The sequence below is a fragment of the Akebia trifoliata genome, chromosome 2 (genome assembly GCF_017979445.1).
Source record: "Akebia trifoliata isolate Shusen 1 chromosome 2, ASM1797944v1, whole genome shotgun sequence".
NCBI classification, from domain to species: Eukaryota; Viridiplantae; Streptophyta; class Magnoliopsida; order Ranunculales; family Lardizabalaceae; genus Akebia; species Akebia trifoliata.
The window spans coordinates 22,017,485-22,034,046 of record NC_141376.1 but is presented as its reverse complement, the minus strand read 5'-3'; the positions used below and the strand labels follow the sequence as shown (position 1 = coordinate 22,034,046).

Here is a 16,562-nt window from a genome sequence, read left to right as displayed (position 1 = left end):
ATGTAATGGCCAAATATATTTTTCATTTTTTTTTTTAAATGGAAAGAGGGAGAAAATGGAGGAGTGAGAATTTGACCAGTCATTTAATGGTCTAATATAATATTTTCATTTTTTTTTAAATGGAAGGAGAGAGAAAAAAGAGGAGAGAGAATTTGACCGGCCATTTAATGGTCGAAAATAATATTTTCATTTTTTTTAAATGGAAGGAAAGAGAAAAAAAGGAGGAGAGAGAATTTGATTGGGTTGAATTTTTGTTTTTTTTTTTTTTTAAATTAAGAGGAGAGAGAAAAGTGAAGAGAGAGAATTTGACCGGCCGTTTAATGACCGAATTAGTATCCTCGTTATAATTATCAATAATTCTGATTTTTTTTAAGAAATAATTTATTTTTTTAATTTTTTTTCATAATTTTTCCTTATTTTAATAGTAATTTTGAAATATTTTTTTCCCATTTGATTCTTGAAAATCCCAATCAACTTGTACCCGTGACACCGAAAAAATATGGTGACTCTGGTTATAATTTTATTAGGAAGCGACCCGAAACTTGACACGTCCATGGTCCGTACTGGTCCTTAACACATGGACACAGAGCGTAGTTCGAATGTACCCACCACCCCACCTTTGCCGACTACGGTTGTTCACCTCATTCATTCATCTCCTTCATTTCATTTCTATAGATGGCTCCGCTTGCGTTTTTTGCTCCGACAACACTGCTGCCCTTTCCACGTGAGTTTCTGGTCTCTCACACACTCTTTTCTACTTTGTATCTTCTCTGCTATCTGAATTCTTCTTAATTTTGGATTTAATCTCATCTCTCACAACCTTATCTTCAACCTATTTCCTATTTCCAGGAGGGGTAGGGTGTTGGTCTAGATTATTTCCTGGTTTTTCTAGAACAAAAGCAACCAAATTATCTTCATTCACATCAACATCTCCCACGAAAAGAGTATGTTCTGCCGCATCAGACACATCATGGAGCAACCAAGGGACTGTACGGACGTCCGATGGAGAAACAATGCCGCCATCATATGCCTGGCCCGATAAGCAGGTTTTGCCCCCTAAAAAATTATCTTTTAATTTGCGTCAACTTAAATTATCCCTTTATTCAATTTCCAATACAGAGTGAAAAAATTTGTTTTTAATTGCATTGAACATGGAGCAGGAAGTGAAGCTCAATTTTTTATTTTTTTTTTAAGAATGTAAGCATACTTTAATTAGTAAATTGTGCCTTGAAAATTACCATCATGGTTCCACCATGATACATAGCTTAGTTATGTTTTCGCTCATCCCATATCCATAGTTTGGCTGCATTTTTTTCACTCTATTGTTATGGCTTTACTGGTATCACTGACTTACTATGCTACTCACCACCTCCAATTAGTTACAACAAAACAATTCTTGATCAATATTCTTATTTATTACTTTTTTTTTTTTTTGATAATTATAACTTTATTAATTTCAGAAAAGATACCAAAGGCGGTCGAGATGACCAACCAAAAACAGAAAAAAACGCCTAACTATTACAAAGTGAATCCCATCTAAAAACAAAATCCTTGAATAAAACACCCTTAAACTTGGGGCATAATTTGCACCAAAAGAACAATAACCCAATGATATTAAGCACAATCTCCTGCGTAGAAGATTCCACCCCTTTGAACACTCGTCCATTCCTCTCCAGCCATAATCCCCAACAAGTGGAAAATGGAATTGTAGTTGTATAGAAATTATGTTAAGAGAAGAAGAAGAAGAAGAATCAATTAGGGTCAATGAAATAACTATAATGAAAAATCTAGAGGGAGGAGGGGGGGGGGGGGGTTGAATAGGTTTTTAACCAATTTTTATTTTTTAATAAACAATTTTAATCTCAAGTAATCAACATTCACATACAATCAGATTCACAATCAAAATAAAAATGCAGGAGTAAAAGTTAGAGATATTCAAACCATTCAATGAGACACAGATTTATAGTGGTTCGGTGATCGGTTCCTACTCCACTCTTGGAAAACTCAATAACTTTTATCAATTGAAGCTATTGATTCACACGCTTCCGCTACATCATAAAGTAACCTCACAAAACTCCAAAATAGAAGATTTAGAATTGAATCAACATGGAAACAAGGTTAATTAAAATAAAAAAGATGCATGAAGCAAAGAAGGGGAGAAACAAATTGGATTGCATAGGAATAGGGCACCTGAACCATCAACAAACTCAATGTGAGGATATAAAACACATACCACAACCATTGGATCCACAAATAGGGGTTGTAGATAGCCTCTAGGAGCAAAAATGACCAACCGTCTTTGGGGATTCTGAATTGAAAAACTGGAACAACATCATATCTAAGAAATACAATATTCAACGAAAACTGCTCTACAACCTGTAACTCAAAAGGAAAAAACCCACCAAACAACACCAAAACTCTCCAGAAACAAGTCTATGAGACTCGCAAGGTTGATATCTCAACAAAAATAGGGTTTTCAAATGATTATGGCTGATTAGGGGTGATGTTAGCATGACATCATGCTGAAATCAGCAGCCCAATGAGAGTTTTTCCCTTGAAAAGAAATCCCAATATTTTTCCCTGATCTTTGTTGTGCTCTGATACCATGTAGTTGTATGGAAATTAGGTTAAGAGAAGAAAAGAGGGAGGAAGAAAAAGAAGAAAAAAAAGAAAAAGAAGTTTGCTCAAGAACCAATTACGGTCGATTGACCCATTTCTGTGTTTTATATAATAATTAGAGAAATTACATAACTACCCCCACATATAAAAAAAATAGACTAATATCATGTTTTTCTATAGGAAGAAACTTCCTTAAAGTTTTCTTTTTCCACAAGATCAAAGAAAGATCTTAACTCTGGGACAAAGTGATCAACGAGTTTGGGAACACCCAAAACACTTTGAAAGGGCCAAGGAAATGACACCAAATGGCAAAAGAAAACTTGCAGTGAAGTAATAAATGATCAATTGACTCTCTATTTACTTTGCAAAGGGCACAAAAATTTGGAGTCACAAAACCCTAATTGATTAAGAGATCGAGCGTGGGTAACTTGTTCAAAGAAGATAACCAAGTGAAGAAATGCATCTTGGAAGGAACATTCGTTCCCCAAATTAAAGAAGAAGAGAAGTATGCAACAGAAGTGGGCGCCTTTGAAAGCCTTATAACACGAAGGAGTTAACAGTGAAGATAGTACCTTTCAGTACGGGTTTACTCATTCTAATCGTCTTCCGTAGCATCCCAAAGAGAGTTCAAGCTGGGTTGTTAGGTTTGCAAGGTCCTAGAGTTCCCAATCATTAAAATCCCTTTCGAATCCCAGATCCCACGCAGGCTCGTTTCCCTCGAGGTTTAAGAAATCCTTACACGAGAGCCCTTTCTTTAAAAACATATTAAAAGACAAGGAAAGAGGTTGCCGAGAGCAGTGTCACCACATCACTAGTCTTCCTAAAACCCGATCCTATCTCCCTTTCGCACTTTAAACCTCACTCACTTCTTGAAGTCTAACCCAACTCTCAAAACACCTTTCCAAATGCTCCACCCATAAGAAGTCTTGGCCTCCTCATTCTCCCACCCATTCTGCTTTTCCCCGTATTTGGCCCTGATTACCCCTCGCCACAAACTAGAAGACTTAGTATCGAACCTCCAAAGCCACTTTCCTAACCATGCTGATTGGCTACCTTGAAACCCCTAATTCCCAAATCCCTATTCTTCTTTAACTCGCAGATCACCTTCCAATTAACAAGATGCATTTTCTTGGCCCCATCTTTGTCATTCCACAAAAAGTCCCTAACTAACTTGTCCAATCTCTGCTCCACACACTTGGGTATGTCAAACAAAGATAGATGATAAACCGGAATACTCGCCAACATGCTCTTAATTCAAGTGAGCTTCCCTCCCTCAGATAGATATCTAGTTTTCCAAGAGCTCAACCTCTTCTTCATTTGCTTAATCACCAAATTTCAAATTGTCTTACTCCTGTACTTCGCACCTTAAGGTAAACCCAAATAAGAAGTCCGAAGACCCTCTCTTTGACACCCTAACATTATTTATTAGTAATTAAATATTCAATATATAATTTAACAATTGAAGCTTTGTTTACTTTGAAGGTTTCAAATTAATTTTGTTGCAACAATGTTATAAAATTGCCATTATTGTACTACTATTTTCTTCTAATTGCAATAGTCACCAATATTTCACTGCAATATTTGTTTTTGAGGACATACAATAATCACTATCTATTTAATAATAAATAAAAAATACTTATATATAATGGAAGGAGTGAGATTCTTCACGAATAGTGGGTTCCCATATTTTGAGAGTATGGATTGGGGAAGGATGAACCCCCAAAGTACTAAAAGAGGTTTGGGAGTAGGGACAACACCTTTAATAGAAGATTCCAATCTCTAAGGTCACATGTTACTTAGACACTTCAAATTAGATGTCAGATCCTTGTCGTATGCATTGTTTTTTGGTTGTAAATGCTTTTGTAATACCTTGGGTATCCTAGCCTCTTAGAGAACCCGAATAATCCCAGGGGGTACACGTGTAGCCCTTCCACATGCATCGGGTGTATTAGGATAAATCCCCGGGGATGGCCAACAAGGGGGGTTCAGTTGTAAATGTTGTCTACATGATGTATCTGTTAAATAAATCTGTAGGGTTATTTTAGTCTTTTCACTTGTTTAGTTATCTTATGTAATACTTACATAGCCTAATTAGGGCTAATGAATCTAATTAACCTTTTCTCTCTATTTTAACTTGCTATCAAAGCCTCCATCGACCTTCACCTTCTTCCTCTTCTACACCAAACTCAGTCGACCATCTCTACATAAAAACAACACCCTAAAACCCTTGTTTTCATTTTATATCACCCCTACGGGGGTTCTCTGCGGATACTCATGCGATAGGGATGATGCGATAAGGAGTTGAAACCTATTCAAAGCCTGCGATTAGGCTGTAGTTGTAGCAACGCTGCTATATTTACAGTAGTGATACCTGTGATGACCTGCGACATTCATCTTGGCATCGTTTGAACCTTACGATCACAGCAGTGATATCTGTGATGACCTGCGACACTCTTGTGATGACCTACGACACTCATCTTGGCATCGTTTGAACCTTACGACCCTCAAATTAGCTGTTTTAGGTATAGCGACACCCACAACAGCATCGTACAAGTCTTACGACGCTAGGAGGCTGCTGTGTGAGCCGTGCGATTACAGTAGGAGTTTTGTTTTGAGCAAACGACACCATCAGGTGGTTGATATGCCTTGTGCGACACAAGTGGCTGGCTGTTTGAGTTGTTCTTTATCACAACAATTGGTTTTCTACCCTCTGCGATTGTAGTAGGTGGCTGTCTGTTCTTCGTATCACAGCAGGTGACCTATTTTTCAGTAGATAACACCAGGCCTACCCTATACGACATAATAGGTTCTATTATAATTCTTGGAAATTACAGCATGTCAATATTTGCTGTATTTCAATCATCGTAAGGGGTATATGAGGGTTTCAACAGTTATTGGGAATACCTACGGAGGCTTGTGATTACAGCAAGGTGCTGTTTGGGGCTGTTCTAACAGCAATTTTTATCTATTTTGATCGTGTATTGTCACCTTTAGGGTGCTGCGGTCACTTTATCCTAGAGAGTCGTGCCTTCATCGTACTTGAACTATCTTTCAACTAAAGTACTCGGATTATTTGATGGCCTCTGAGACTTCTTCCTCCTCCATCACTGGTAATAGTAATGGATTGGGTGGTTCTTCTTCTCACTCAACTGACTTCCCCGGTATTCAAATTACTACAGTAAAATTAGATGGTCCTAATTATCTCCTTTGGGCCCGATCAGTTGAAATGTTCATTGGAGGGAAAGGGAAGATCGGTTACCTCACAGGGGCGAACAAACAACCTGCACAAACAGACAGTTCTTACTCCCATTGGTTTGCTAATGATTCTATGGTCCGCTCTTGGCTGGTTACTTCTATGCAACCACACATTGCGGCTGGCTTTATGTTTTTTTCAACAGCAAAACAGATATGGGATTCCGCAAAGAGCATTTACTCGCAACGTCAGAAGTTTCCACTTGGAGCGTGAGATTTCTCGTCTTTCACAAGGAGACTCTTCAGTTACTACCTATATATCACAGCTACGTGCTTGGTGGGAAGAATTGACTTTTTATTCCTCGTCCTATGCCTGGAAGGACCCTCTTGATGAGACATTATATTCGTCGATTCTGGATAAGAATCGGGTCTTTCAGTTTCTAGCTGGTCTCCGGGATGGGTTTGAGTATGTGAGAGTTCATTTATTGGGTATGGATCCATTTCCGTCTCTCCAGATAGTGTATTCGTATGTCTTGGCTGATGAGAGTCGTCGTGCGGCTGTCCTACCTCATTCTTCGGGAAATCACTCCGCTATGCTTACTCGCCTATCTTCTCCACATCCCCCCAGTGGGTTTATGCCTACCCGTCAACGACATAAGTGTGATCATTGTGGAAAGTTAGGTCATGTGAAGGCTCGATGTTATGCACTTCATGGTCATCCTAATTAGCAAAGTAAACAGTCTCAACGATCTTCAACTCATATAGTTTCTCAGTCGACTACTGATTCAACACCTCTTTCTGTTACTACATCCTCATCAGACTCGGTATCTCTATCCTAAGCAGAGCTTGACAAGTTCGGAAAATTCTTCAATCAGATAGAGACTTCATTTCAGCTGGTTTCTACTTTCGCTCACTCAGGTACCTTTGCATCTGCAAAAAGTGTTTCCACCACTTCCTCACCATGGATCATTGATTTTGGTGCCTCATATAACATGACCGGTATGTCCTCTCTATTTCAAACCTATAGTGTTTGCTCTGGTCATCGCAAGGTTCGCCTAGCTGATGGTTCCTTGTCTTCCATAGCTGGTTAAGGTCTTTTACCTGTTACATCCTCTTTATCCTTAACTAACACACTACATGTTCCTCAACTTACTATTAACCTGGTATCCGTTAGTAGTCTTACCAAAAACTTGAACTGCAATGTAACCTTTTATTCCTCTCATTGTGTCTTTCAGGATTTGGAGTTGAAGAGGACGATTGGCACTGGACGTGAAGTGAAAGGATTGTATCTCCTGGATGTTCCCGGTTCCCCTAGCACCCATTCTGCTCTTCAGCTTAGTAGTTTTAGCAGTCAATCTAATAAGGCTTTTGTAATGCGTTGGCATTTACGCTTAGGCCATATTTCTTTTGGATATTTGAAACACATGTTCCCTAATTTATTTAATAATAACAATGTGTTTGATTTTTCTTGTGAAACTTGTACATTAGCTAAACATGTGCGTTCTTCTTACCCTATTAGTATGAATCCTACTTCACCTGCTATGTTTGACTTAATTCATTCTGATTTGTGGGGGTCCTTCCACTCTTGGTTTTCGCTATTTTGTCTTGTTCATTGATGATCACAAGCGTACCACTTGGGTTTATCTTATGAAACACAAGAGTGAGGTTTATGGGATCTTCAAGCAATTTCTTGCTATGGTTCACACCCAATTTGGTCGTACCATTAAAACCTTTCGTTCTGATCATGGTACTGAGTACACCTATAGTGAGGTCCTGAAACTTTGTTTAGAGTCTAACATTGAGCATCAAATGTCCAATGTTAAGACCCCTCAGCAGAACAGCTGATCAGAAAGAAAAAATCGCCATATTCTAGAGTTAGCCCGTGCCATTTCGATTGGCATGAACGTGCCCCAATCCTATTGGGCTGACGCAATTTTTACTCTTGTTTACCTTATTAATCGGACCCCCTCCAGTGTTTTTCAGTTTGTCACACCTCTCTCTAAGCTCTCTCCAGATTGTTCCGTGTTTCCACTTCCTCCTCGTGTTTTTGGGTGTGTCTGTTTTGTTCAAATTCTTGACCAAAATCGTTCTAAACTTGACCCTAAGGCTGTCAAATGTATCTTTCTGGGTTATTCCTCTACCCAGAAAGGATACCGTTGTTACCATCCTCCTTCTCTACGACGTTTCATTTCTCGAGATGCTTCTTTTTTTGAGCATACTCCTTATTATAATGGGTCCGTTGGCATTCAATCTGAGTGGTTTCCTCTAGATTCACTTAATGATCATTTTCCTTCTTTATTTCCCCTTCCCTTGCTTGTTCCCCTCTCCACCCCCCGTCAGTTTGTCCTCTCCTCCATTGCAGGTTTACTCTCGACGTCCACGTGATACTACCATCACTTCTATGTCCGACCAGCTCGCCTCCTCGCCTCCAGCTCCGTCTCCGTCTGTTCCCTGTGATGATCGTCCTATTGCCACTCGTAAGGGTAAGCGCACGTGTACTTATCCTATTTCAAATTATATATTTAACTCTGCACTATCACCCTCCTATCGGAGTTTTCTTGTTTTTGTTTCCGCTGTTTCTCTTCCTACTACTGTTGCAGATGCTATTGCTCATCCTGAGTGGCGCGCAGCTATGATTGATGAGTTGACTGCTCTTGAAAAGACTCAAACTTGGGAAATTGTGCCTCTTCCGCCTGGAAGGAAAGCTGTTGGTTGTCGCTGGGTATTCACGCTTAAGCATAATCAGGATGGTTCCATTGCTCGTTATAAGGCCCGTCTGGTGGCCAAAGGTTATGCTCAGATTTATGGGATTGATTATCAGAAAACTTTTGCTTCGGTTGCCAAGATGATCACCATTCGCGTTCTCCTTTCTGTTGTTGCTATCCGCGGATGGCCTCTTTTTCAGTTAGATGTCAATAATGCTTTTCTCAATGGTGATCTTCAGGAAGAAGTCTATATGGTCCAACCTCTTGGGTTTCTTCCTTCTGCTTCTCCTACACATGTTTGTCGTCTTCGCCGGTTTCTTTATGGTCTGAAGCAGTCTCCTCGTGCTTGGTCTGAGCGCTTCACTAAGGCCATGCATCAGTTTGGTTTCCATTAGAGCTCTGTTGATCACACCTTGTTCTTGCGTCACTCCCACGGTAAAACTGTTGCTCTGATTGTGTATGTGGATGATATTGTTCTTACTGGAGATGATGCCGATGGCCTTACCGAGGTCAAAACTTACTTAGGCCGTCAATTTGAGATTAAGGACCTTGGACATCTTCGCTATTTTCTGGGTATTGAGGTTGCACGGTCCCAGTCTGGTATATTTATTTCTCAGCGTAAGTATGTTCTTGACTTACTCAGCGCCTCTGGTCAGCTTGGATCTCGTCCAGCTGATACTCCTATTGAGCAGAATCACAGGTTGGCTGATTCTGAGGGGGAGTGTGTGTCAGATATTGGCCAATATCAGCGTCTTGTGGGAAAATTGATCTACTTGTCTATGACTCGCCCTGACATTGCCTATGCTGTTAGTGTTGTAAGTTAGTTTATGCACTCGCTTCGAACATCTCATCTTGCTACTGTTTATCGTATTCTTAGATACCTTAAGGGATGTCCTGGTCGAGGTATTTTATTCAACAATCATGGTCATCTTCGCATTGAGGCATGGACAGATGCAGATTATGCTGGTTCAGTGACTGATAGACGGTCTACTTCTGGGTATTGTACTAAAGTCGGTGGTAACTTGGTAACTTGGCATAGTAAGAAGCAGGATGTGGTTTCTCAATCGAGTGCTGAGTCAGAATACAGAGCCATGACACTTGGAGTATGCGAGTTGTTCTGGCTCAAAATCTTACTAGCTGATTTATGTCTTCCTATGCCGGTCCCCTTCTTACTATATTGCGATAATAAATCAGCTATTAACATATCTGCAAATTCGGTTCACCATGACAGAACGAAGCACATAGAAGTTGATCGTCATTTCATTAGAGAAAAGATAGTTTCTGGACAGATTTGTACTCCTTTTGTTCCTACCTCTCAACAACTTGCTGATGTTCTTACTAAAGGTGTTAGTAAAATCTCCTTTGAAGATGTCTTGTCCAAGTTAGGCATTGTTGATATCCACGCACCAACTTGAGGGGGAATGTTAAATAAATCTATAAGGTTATTTTAGTCTTTTCACTTGTTTAGTTATCTTATGTAATACTTACATAGCCTAATTAGGGCTAATGAATCTAATTAACCTTTTCTCTCTGTTTTAACTGTATCCTTCTACCATTTGATAAAACATGTGAGTTTTTCCCATTCATGTGATTCAATAAATTTCAAGGAAAATTTTATAAGATAGTGGTAAGAATATTCTTTATGGAGCTGAAATTTGGGTTATTAAGGAATAACATGTTCATAGATTGAGCGAGGTAAAGATCAAGATGTTGACAAGGATGAGTGGAAAGACTATGAAAGATAAAATTAGAAATGAATTAATGTAGCGCAATCAATGATTCACTAATATAAATTTGATTGACGTGATTGAGTCCTATGCAACTAAGATTGACTCACCCTTGTTTGTATGAATGTGCGAGTTGAAGGCTCTAAAAGAACAATAGAAAGACAAAAAAGGACTTGAACACATTTTTCATAGTAAGTTGGACTTGAACTCAAGACCTCTAAGTTACATTACAATATGTTGTCCAACTAAGCTATGGGTCTAAGCCGGATATGAACACACTTGAATTAGCAAAAACACATGGTTTGGACAAAGTTGAACTTGAATGGAGTTGTTAGTGTTTTTGATCAACATGAACCGATGTTGGAAGTGGAGTTGTGGATAGAGTTTAAGTGAGTTGGAGAAGTTGATGGTGAAGTGTGTATTTGTATGGCACTGCATCATTAGAGTTATTTGGTATCCCATATTTGCTTAAATTCATATTTGTGTTAGCCTTGGAAGCTAGCATTAATAACCTTGTGCTTTAACTGCAGTAACAACTTTCTTGTGTTTCCATCCTAATGGAGAATGTTAAATTTGGTGGTCTTTGTTGTAATGAAATTGGGTGATATTTGGTTGCAGAAGCCACGGGTGTGCATCTTAGGTGGTGGATTTGGAGGTTTATATACAGCTCTAAGAATAGAATCACTTGTATGGCCGGATGACAAGAAACCTCAGGTAAGTTTAAGGAAAAATAGATAATTTTTTTTTGGGATCATTTTAGCTATTTTGTCGACACATGTGGGCTGTTTTTCTTTCTTCTCTATAATGTGATATTATCTATTGATAAACTACCCATAGGCCGTGCTTCAATGTTTTGTTGTTAGTATTTTTTCCCACTTAAGTCACTATGTCCCTAAAAAGAGTAACTTTCCAATTAGAGAAATTTTGTTTTCCTTGAGATATTTCCTTGCTTTTATCTGTCCTTTTCATTGAGGATGATAATAACATAATTCAGATCTATTTTACATCTTGCTACTTGTCATCAAAGGGACAAAGTTGGGGTTTGAGAATTATTCGGCTAGGAAAAACTTCGGAAAAAATTTGGGAAGTTGGGAAAACATCAGAAAAATAAAAATTAATTTTATTAATAATGAAAGTAAAAAATTAGGATTTCATATATTAAATGATAAACATTATAAAAATTTAGAACAAGTACTTATGGTAACACGTGTGGAGAGCTGTTCCCACGTCCTTGGTTCAAACCCCCTTGAACCCATACTTCTTATGCTAACCACTAACCCTAATCGTTGACCATATTACCTGTCACTAACCTCTAATCAAGCATTTACCTATAAAAAAAGAACAAGTAGTTAAAAAAAAAAAAAAAATTTAGAACAAGTAGATAAACAAGTGGTTGAAGCATTACTAACTACTTGTTGAAGAGCAACAAATACTGCTTTGTCTGCTACTAAACTTTGCGAAAGTTGAAATTAATCATGATTCTTTTATAGAAAAATCGGCAATTATTCAACTCGTGTTTTTTTTCATTTCCGAATTTTTTCACTAGGCTTGTCATGAGTCAGCAAACTATGTAGGGTTATTCGTTTCTTGCTGCAGCTTCTTGTTGAAAATCTTATTTTTCAAGTTCTCTATAGTGCCCTGATGCTGATGTTGCCATCTTATTTATGGATAATATAGTTGCTATTCATTTGATAATGTTTTCAAGATTCATCATGGAAAATGGGTTCAGGTGCTCCTTGTAGATCAGTCTGATCGTTTTGTTTTCAAGCCGATGTTGTACGAGCTTCTATCTGGAGGTCTGCTGCTTTTTAAAGATTCAATGTATCTATTACTGATAAATTTTTTGTTGTCATAGTTCTTTTATGCTTCTGTATAGATTTTCTTATTGATAATTGACCTAATCTTGGTTCCCCTCTATCCATCAAATTGCAGAAGTAGATTCGTGGGAAATAGCACCCTGTTTCTTGGACTTACTTGCAAGCACTAGTGTGCAGTTTTTCCAAGACAGAGTGAAGTTCTTACACCCTTCTGATCATTTGGGAGTGAATGGGTCTACAGGATCTAGTTGTGGTGGAATAGTACATCTTGAAAGTGGCCTCATTATTGAATATGATTGGTAAGAATTGTCATCATTCTACCTATAATTTTGTTTCCATTATAAATAAGTTGTTTGTTTGAGCTTTGGATTTGACTGATAAGGAGTTCTCATTGTATACAATTTGCTCTTGAATTTTTTGAATTTAATTAACTTAATCTAGAAAGTATTATAGGATTGTGACTTACATATGAATTGGTGTGGTGTTAGCAAAAGTTGGTGTGGCAATCTCTTGTTATTTATAACATTTGATTTTCATCTATGTATTTTGTTTCTAGGAGTGCCAATGGGTCAGTTCCTAAGGAAATTAGAACCATAACCATTATATTAGCTTGGTTCCGGTTCTTGTAGGTTCCGAAATAAATGGAATCGGAACTGGAACAGCCAAAAATCACGGGTATCCATCGATTCCGGTTCTCAAGAATCGAATGAGAAAAAAAGTATTTTAAATCATTATAAATCTTTTTTCCTTTAAAAAAATTAACATATTATCAACAAAATTATTAACTTAGTTATAATTTGTTATACTAAAGATACAAATTAATGATATTTTTTTTCAAAAATAAAAATTTATCTTAGTTGAAAGTAATAAATTTTTAGACGGGAACTCATTTTAAGCTCCAACCGATAATTTATATGAAAATTTGAAGAATTATATATAACATGCATTTATTTAAAAAAAAAAAAAAGACCTTAAATCATCTATAGTATGAAAAGAAATGACAAAATAAATCGATTCCGGGTACCCATTGGATAGAACCTAACGGTTCCGGTTTTGATCGGTTCGGTTCCATTTTAGACCCGGCTCTAATCGGTTTCAATAAAAAGGGAACCGGAACAGGGGTTTTCGGTTCCAGTTCGGTTGCCGTTAAATGGGTACCCATTAATACCCCTATTTGTTTTCTTTCAAGCATTTGGGTTCTCAAATACTGCCTTTAAATGCCTTAACTGATGTTATATCTTTACAACTGGGGGCAGCCAGGTTGGTTCTTGCGTTGGGAGCTGAAGCCAAGCTTGATCTTGTACCGGGTGCTTCGGAGTTTGCATTACCATTTTCTACCCTTGAGGATGCATATGTAAGTACAATTCCTTGTTCACTTAAACTTACTCCCGAAAATTCTCTACTTCTATAGGGATGTATGGAGATCCAAGAAAAATGTGGTTCTTGAAATATGAAATTTCCTCAGATTTAGTTGTTTTATAATTTGAATTTTTTTTGGTGTGCACATTCTGGTCCTTAAGACTAAAATTAATAATTTCCCATGAAAAAGTTTGAATAAAGGTCTGCAGTGTGAGAAGAAAAATGGTATCGTTCTTTGAGGGAGGATTACACTTACTAAACTCACTCTTTATTGTTGAGTGTATATTTTCCTCCACTCTTGGGTGAGTCATACCCCAGTTAAGCCCCGTGACCCCTCTTATATTCATAGTTCTCCCCTTCTCCAACAAATTGGTCTTTTGGAGTAGTTGGCTGGTTAACATTTATTATGTTCCTCTATTACTTTTCTTTGTTCAAGATTGTGTTTGAAATCAGAAAGACATATGGGAAAGTCCAAAGAAATACAATTTGGGCTATGTCCAGATTTCCATTAAATCCAACTTCAAAATATGGCTTAAAAACTCAAAACTATACCCAAAGTCGGATTCCAATAACTAGCTCCAAAACTGTGATTAAAGATAATTAGTCTCGGACTGATTTACAATAAAGAGGCGATAAAGGAAAGATAGGATGAGAATCTTGACTTATAAATCATTGGGACGTGGATCTTGTGTATATCACCTTGGCATTTCCAATTTCCAAATTTTTTCTGTGCTAGCATGCCAACACGACAGATACTTCTAGGCACTTTGCCATCCATATAATAGAACCTGTTTTCACTTAAATTTGTTCTTCTAAAAGGAGTTAACATTAAGAGTGTAGGTGATGTATTCCAGTAACTTGGATAAGTATCAGAGTTTCCTTCATGTGCCACAAATTAATAGATTACAACCTATAAGACCTGTTTCACTAGAAGTTCATTTTTGTATGACCATGTAGCTTCATCAGAATTTCTGAAGGTTGCCTTGCCGAACACTTTTGGACACCTTGACACTTAGCACCCATGCCACATGTCAATTTAATTAGTGTAGATATTCAATATAGAACCTATGGCATATGAACTTTTCGCCAAATTGAAGAACATGGCTGTCAAAAGCAGATTGACATGCAATAGAAGCATTAGATAAGGGGAAAAATGTCCCCTTGGAGCTCATGTTGTAACAGTCTTCGCCACCAACAAGAAAAATCCTGCTGGGGGGAGGTGTTAATGTAAATATTTCATTAACGAACTGGTAAAAGTACGTCTAAGGTTGTCTAGATGACCTACCTTCGTGGACATGCATACAAGGTAAGCCTCCCATCTGGAAAAACAAAATCCTTAAAAATACAAATGAAACTCTTTCAGCAATTTAAAGTATAAGAAGGCTTTGATGCTAATAATGAGAATGATCTCTCATCCAAAAACTCTTAAAACTTTTGAAAAATTCTTCAACAGTTCAAGTCCCCTTTCAAATGATTCATTCTTTTCTTTTATAGGAACCCCTAATATCCCTTGATTAGAGACTTCTTTTTTAAGGACTTCATGTTTAGTTGGGATTCTTTAAATTGGGTTGGATCAGTCTTTTGCTGTTATTTTTTTTTTTTGGCTTGTTGTAGGCTTTGTTTTCATTTTTGCTTGTAGTTTCTAGAATGATCTCCTGGACCTCCTATTTCTTTGAATCTCTTTACCTTTCAAAAGAAAGTTAGATCGACACATGGCAATCCTTAAATAGTGTTTCCTGATTGATTTTTGAAGTTCAAAGGAAAGAACCAATCTCTGCCTATATTGTTCTAAACTTGTTTCATGATTGTCAATCTCATGTTCAATATTCTCTTATGATGCAGAAGGTTGATAACAAATTGAAAACATTGGAGCGAAGGAAATTTGGTAAGGATTCATCTCCAGTCCGTGTGGTAGTTGTTGGGTGTGGTTACGCTGGAGTTGAGTTGGCTGCTACAGTATCAGAGCGACTGCAAGATAATGGAATAGTTCAAGCAATTAATGTTGAAAAAACAATCTGCCCATCTGCCCCACCTGGAAATAGGGAAGCTGCATTGAAGGTAAGAAATCTAGTTCAGTGAATCATGTAAAATAAGTACATATAATAATATTTATCAAACAATTCTTGAAATCTGTACTTTGAGAGTACTTGTTTCAAGGATTGGTCTGAATCTTTCATAAAGGTCTTGGAATACATTTGATCAGTAGAAGTGTTCATTTTAGATGAGTTCTGTGTCTTGTTTCAACTTTACATAATTTTCTTTTATAATTTCTTTGATAGGAAATTTCCTTTAACAGTTAGTTTAGGAAAACCTTTCTTAACAAATATGACTTATATATATATAGGATTAGGATCCGTATACACATAAAGCTACTCATAAAGCTACAACGTGTTTTGTCTTATATGGGCAAAAATGTTTGGAATGGGCTGATTTTTTGTGAGGATGATCTCTATGGTGAGGAGATCATCCTTGCCAAAAATCAGCCCATTATTTTAGACCGTCCAATTTTTGTAAATCACTTTTGATGGGGTTACAAGTTTTGGAATGGAATGATTTTTTGCAAGGATGATTCCCTCACCACAGAGATCATCCTCACAAAAAATCAGCCCATTCTGAACCTTTTTAACCATATAAGACAAAAGCGTTGTAGCTTTATGAGTAGCTTTATGTGTCTATGGAACCCAACCCATATATATATATATATATATATATATATATATATATATATATATATATATATATACTAGAGTTCACCCGTGCCTACGATACGGGCATCCTCTCTCGGGTTAAGGGGGTAAAAGCGAAAAAAATAAAGTTGGAGGGTATTATTGTAAAAAATTTGAGATTAAAGTGGTAAAAGATGAAAAAAAAAATAAAGTGAATTAAATTGGTAAAAGAGGAAATATAGTAAAGTTATGTGAATAATAAATGAAATAAAGTGGGTCTCAAGAAACTATAGCTAGATGGAAGGGGTATTATTAAAAAATAAAGGTGTAAGAGATGAAAAACACTAAAGTGGATTAAAGGGGTAAAAGAGAAAATATAGTAAAGTTAGAGGAGGGGGCATCTTCTTTTGGGTGATGGGGGTAAAAGTGGAAAAAAATAAGATGAAAAATAATAAAGTGAATTAAAGGGGTAAAAAA

At 37.2% G+C, this 16,562-nt stretch overlaps 1 protein-coding gene across 5 annotated transcripts in view; it reads left to right on the top strand.

The window, feature by feature from the left end:
* Nucleotides 1-530: 530 nt before the first annotated feature.
* Nucleotides 531-16,562, top strand: part of NDC1 (NAD(P)H dehydrogenase C1) — a 30,436-nt gene continuing 14,404 nt past the window's right edge. For 2 of the 5 annotated variants that reach the window (XR_015175478.1, XM_086432078.1), the window contains exons 1-7: nucleotides 532-724; nucleotides 850-1,046; nucleotides 10,862-10,957; nucleotides 11,973-12,039; nucleotides 12,176-12,359; nucleotides 13,321-13,414; nucleotides 15,262-15,477. Coding sequence is in view for 4 of the 5 variants with exons in the window: in XM_086432078.1 (XP_086288204.1) it covers nucleotides 676-724; nucleotides 850-1,046; nucleotides 10,862-10,957; nucleotides 11,973-12,039; nucleotides 12,176-12,359; nucleotides 13,321-13,414; nucleotides 15,262-15,477 (903 nt within the window). In the remaining variant the exon portion in view is untranslated. Of the gene's footprint in view, nucleotides 736-849; nucleotides 1,047-10,861; nucleotides 10,958-11,972; nucleotides 12,040-12,175; nucleotides 12,360-13,320; nucleotides 13,415-15,261; nucleotides 15,478-16,562 lie in introns of all 5 variants that reach the window. The other 3 variants (XM_086432075.1, XM_086432079.1, XM_086432077.1) reach the window with 3 other exon arrangements.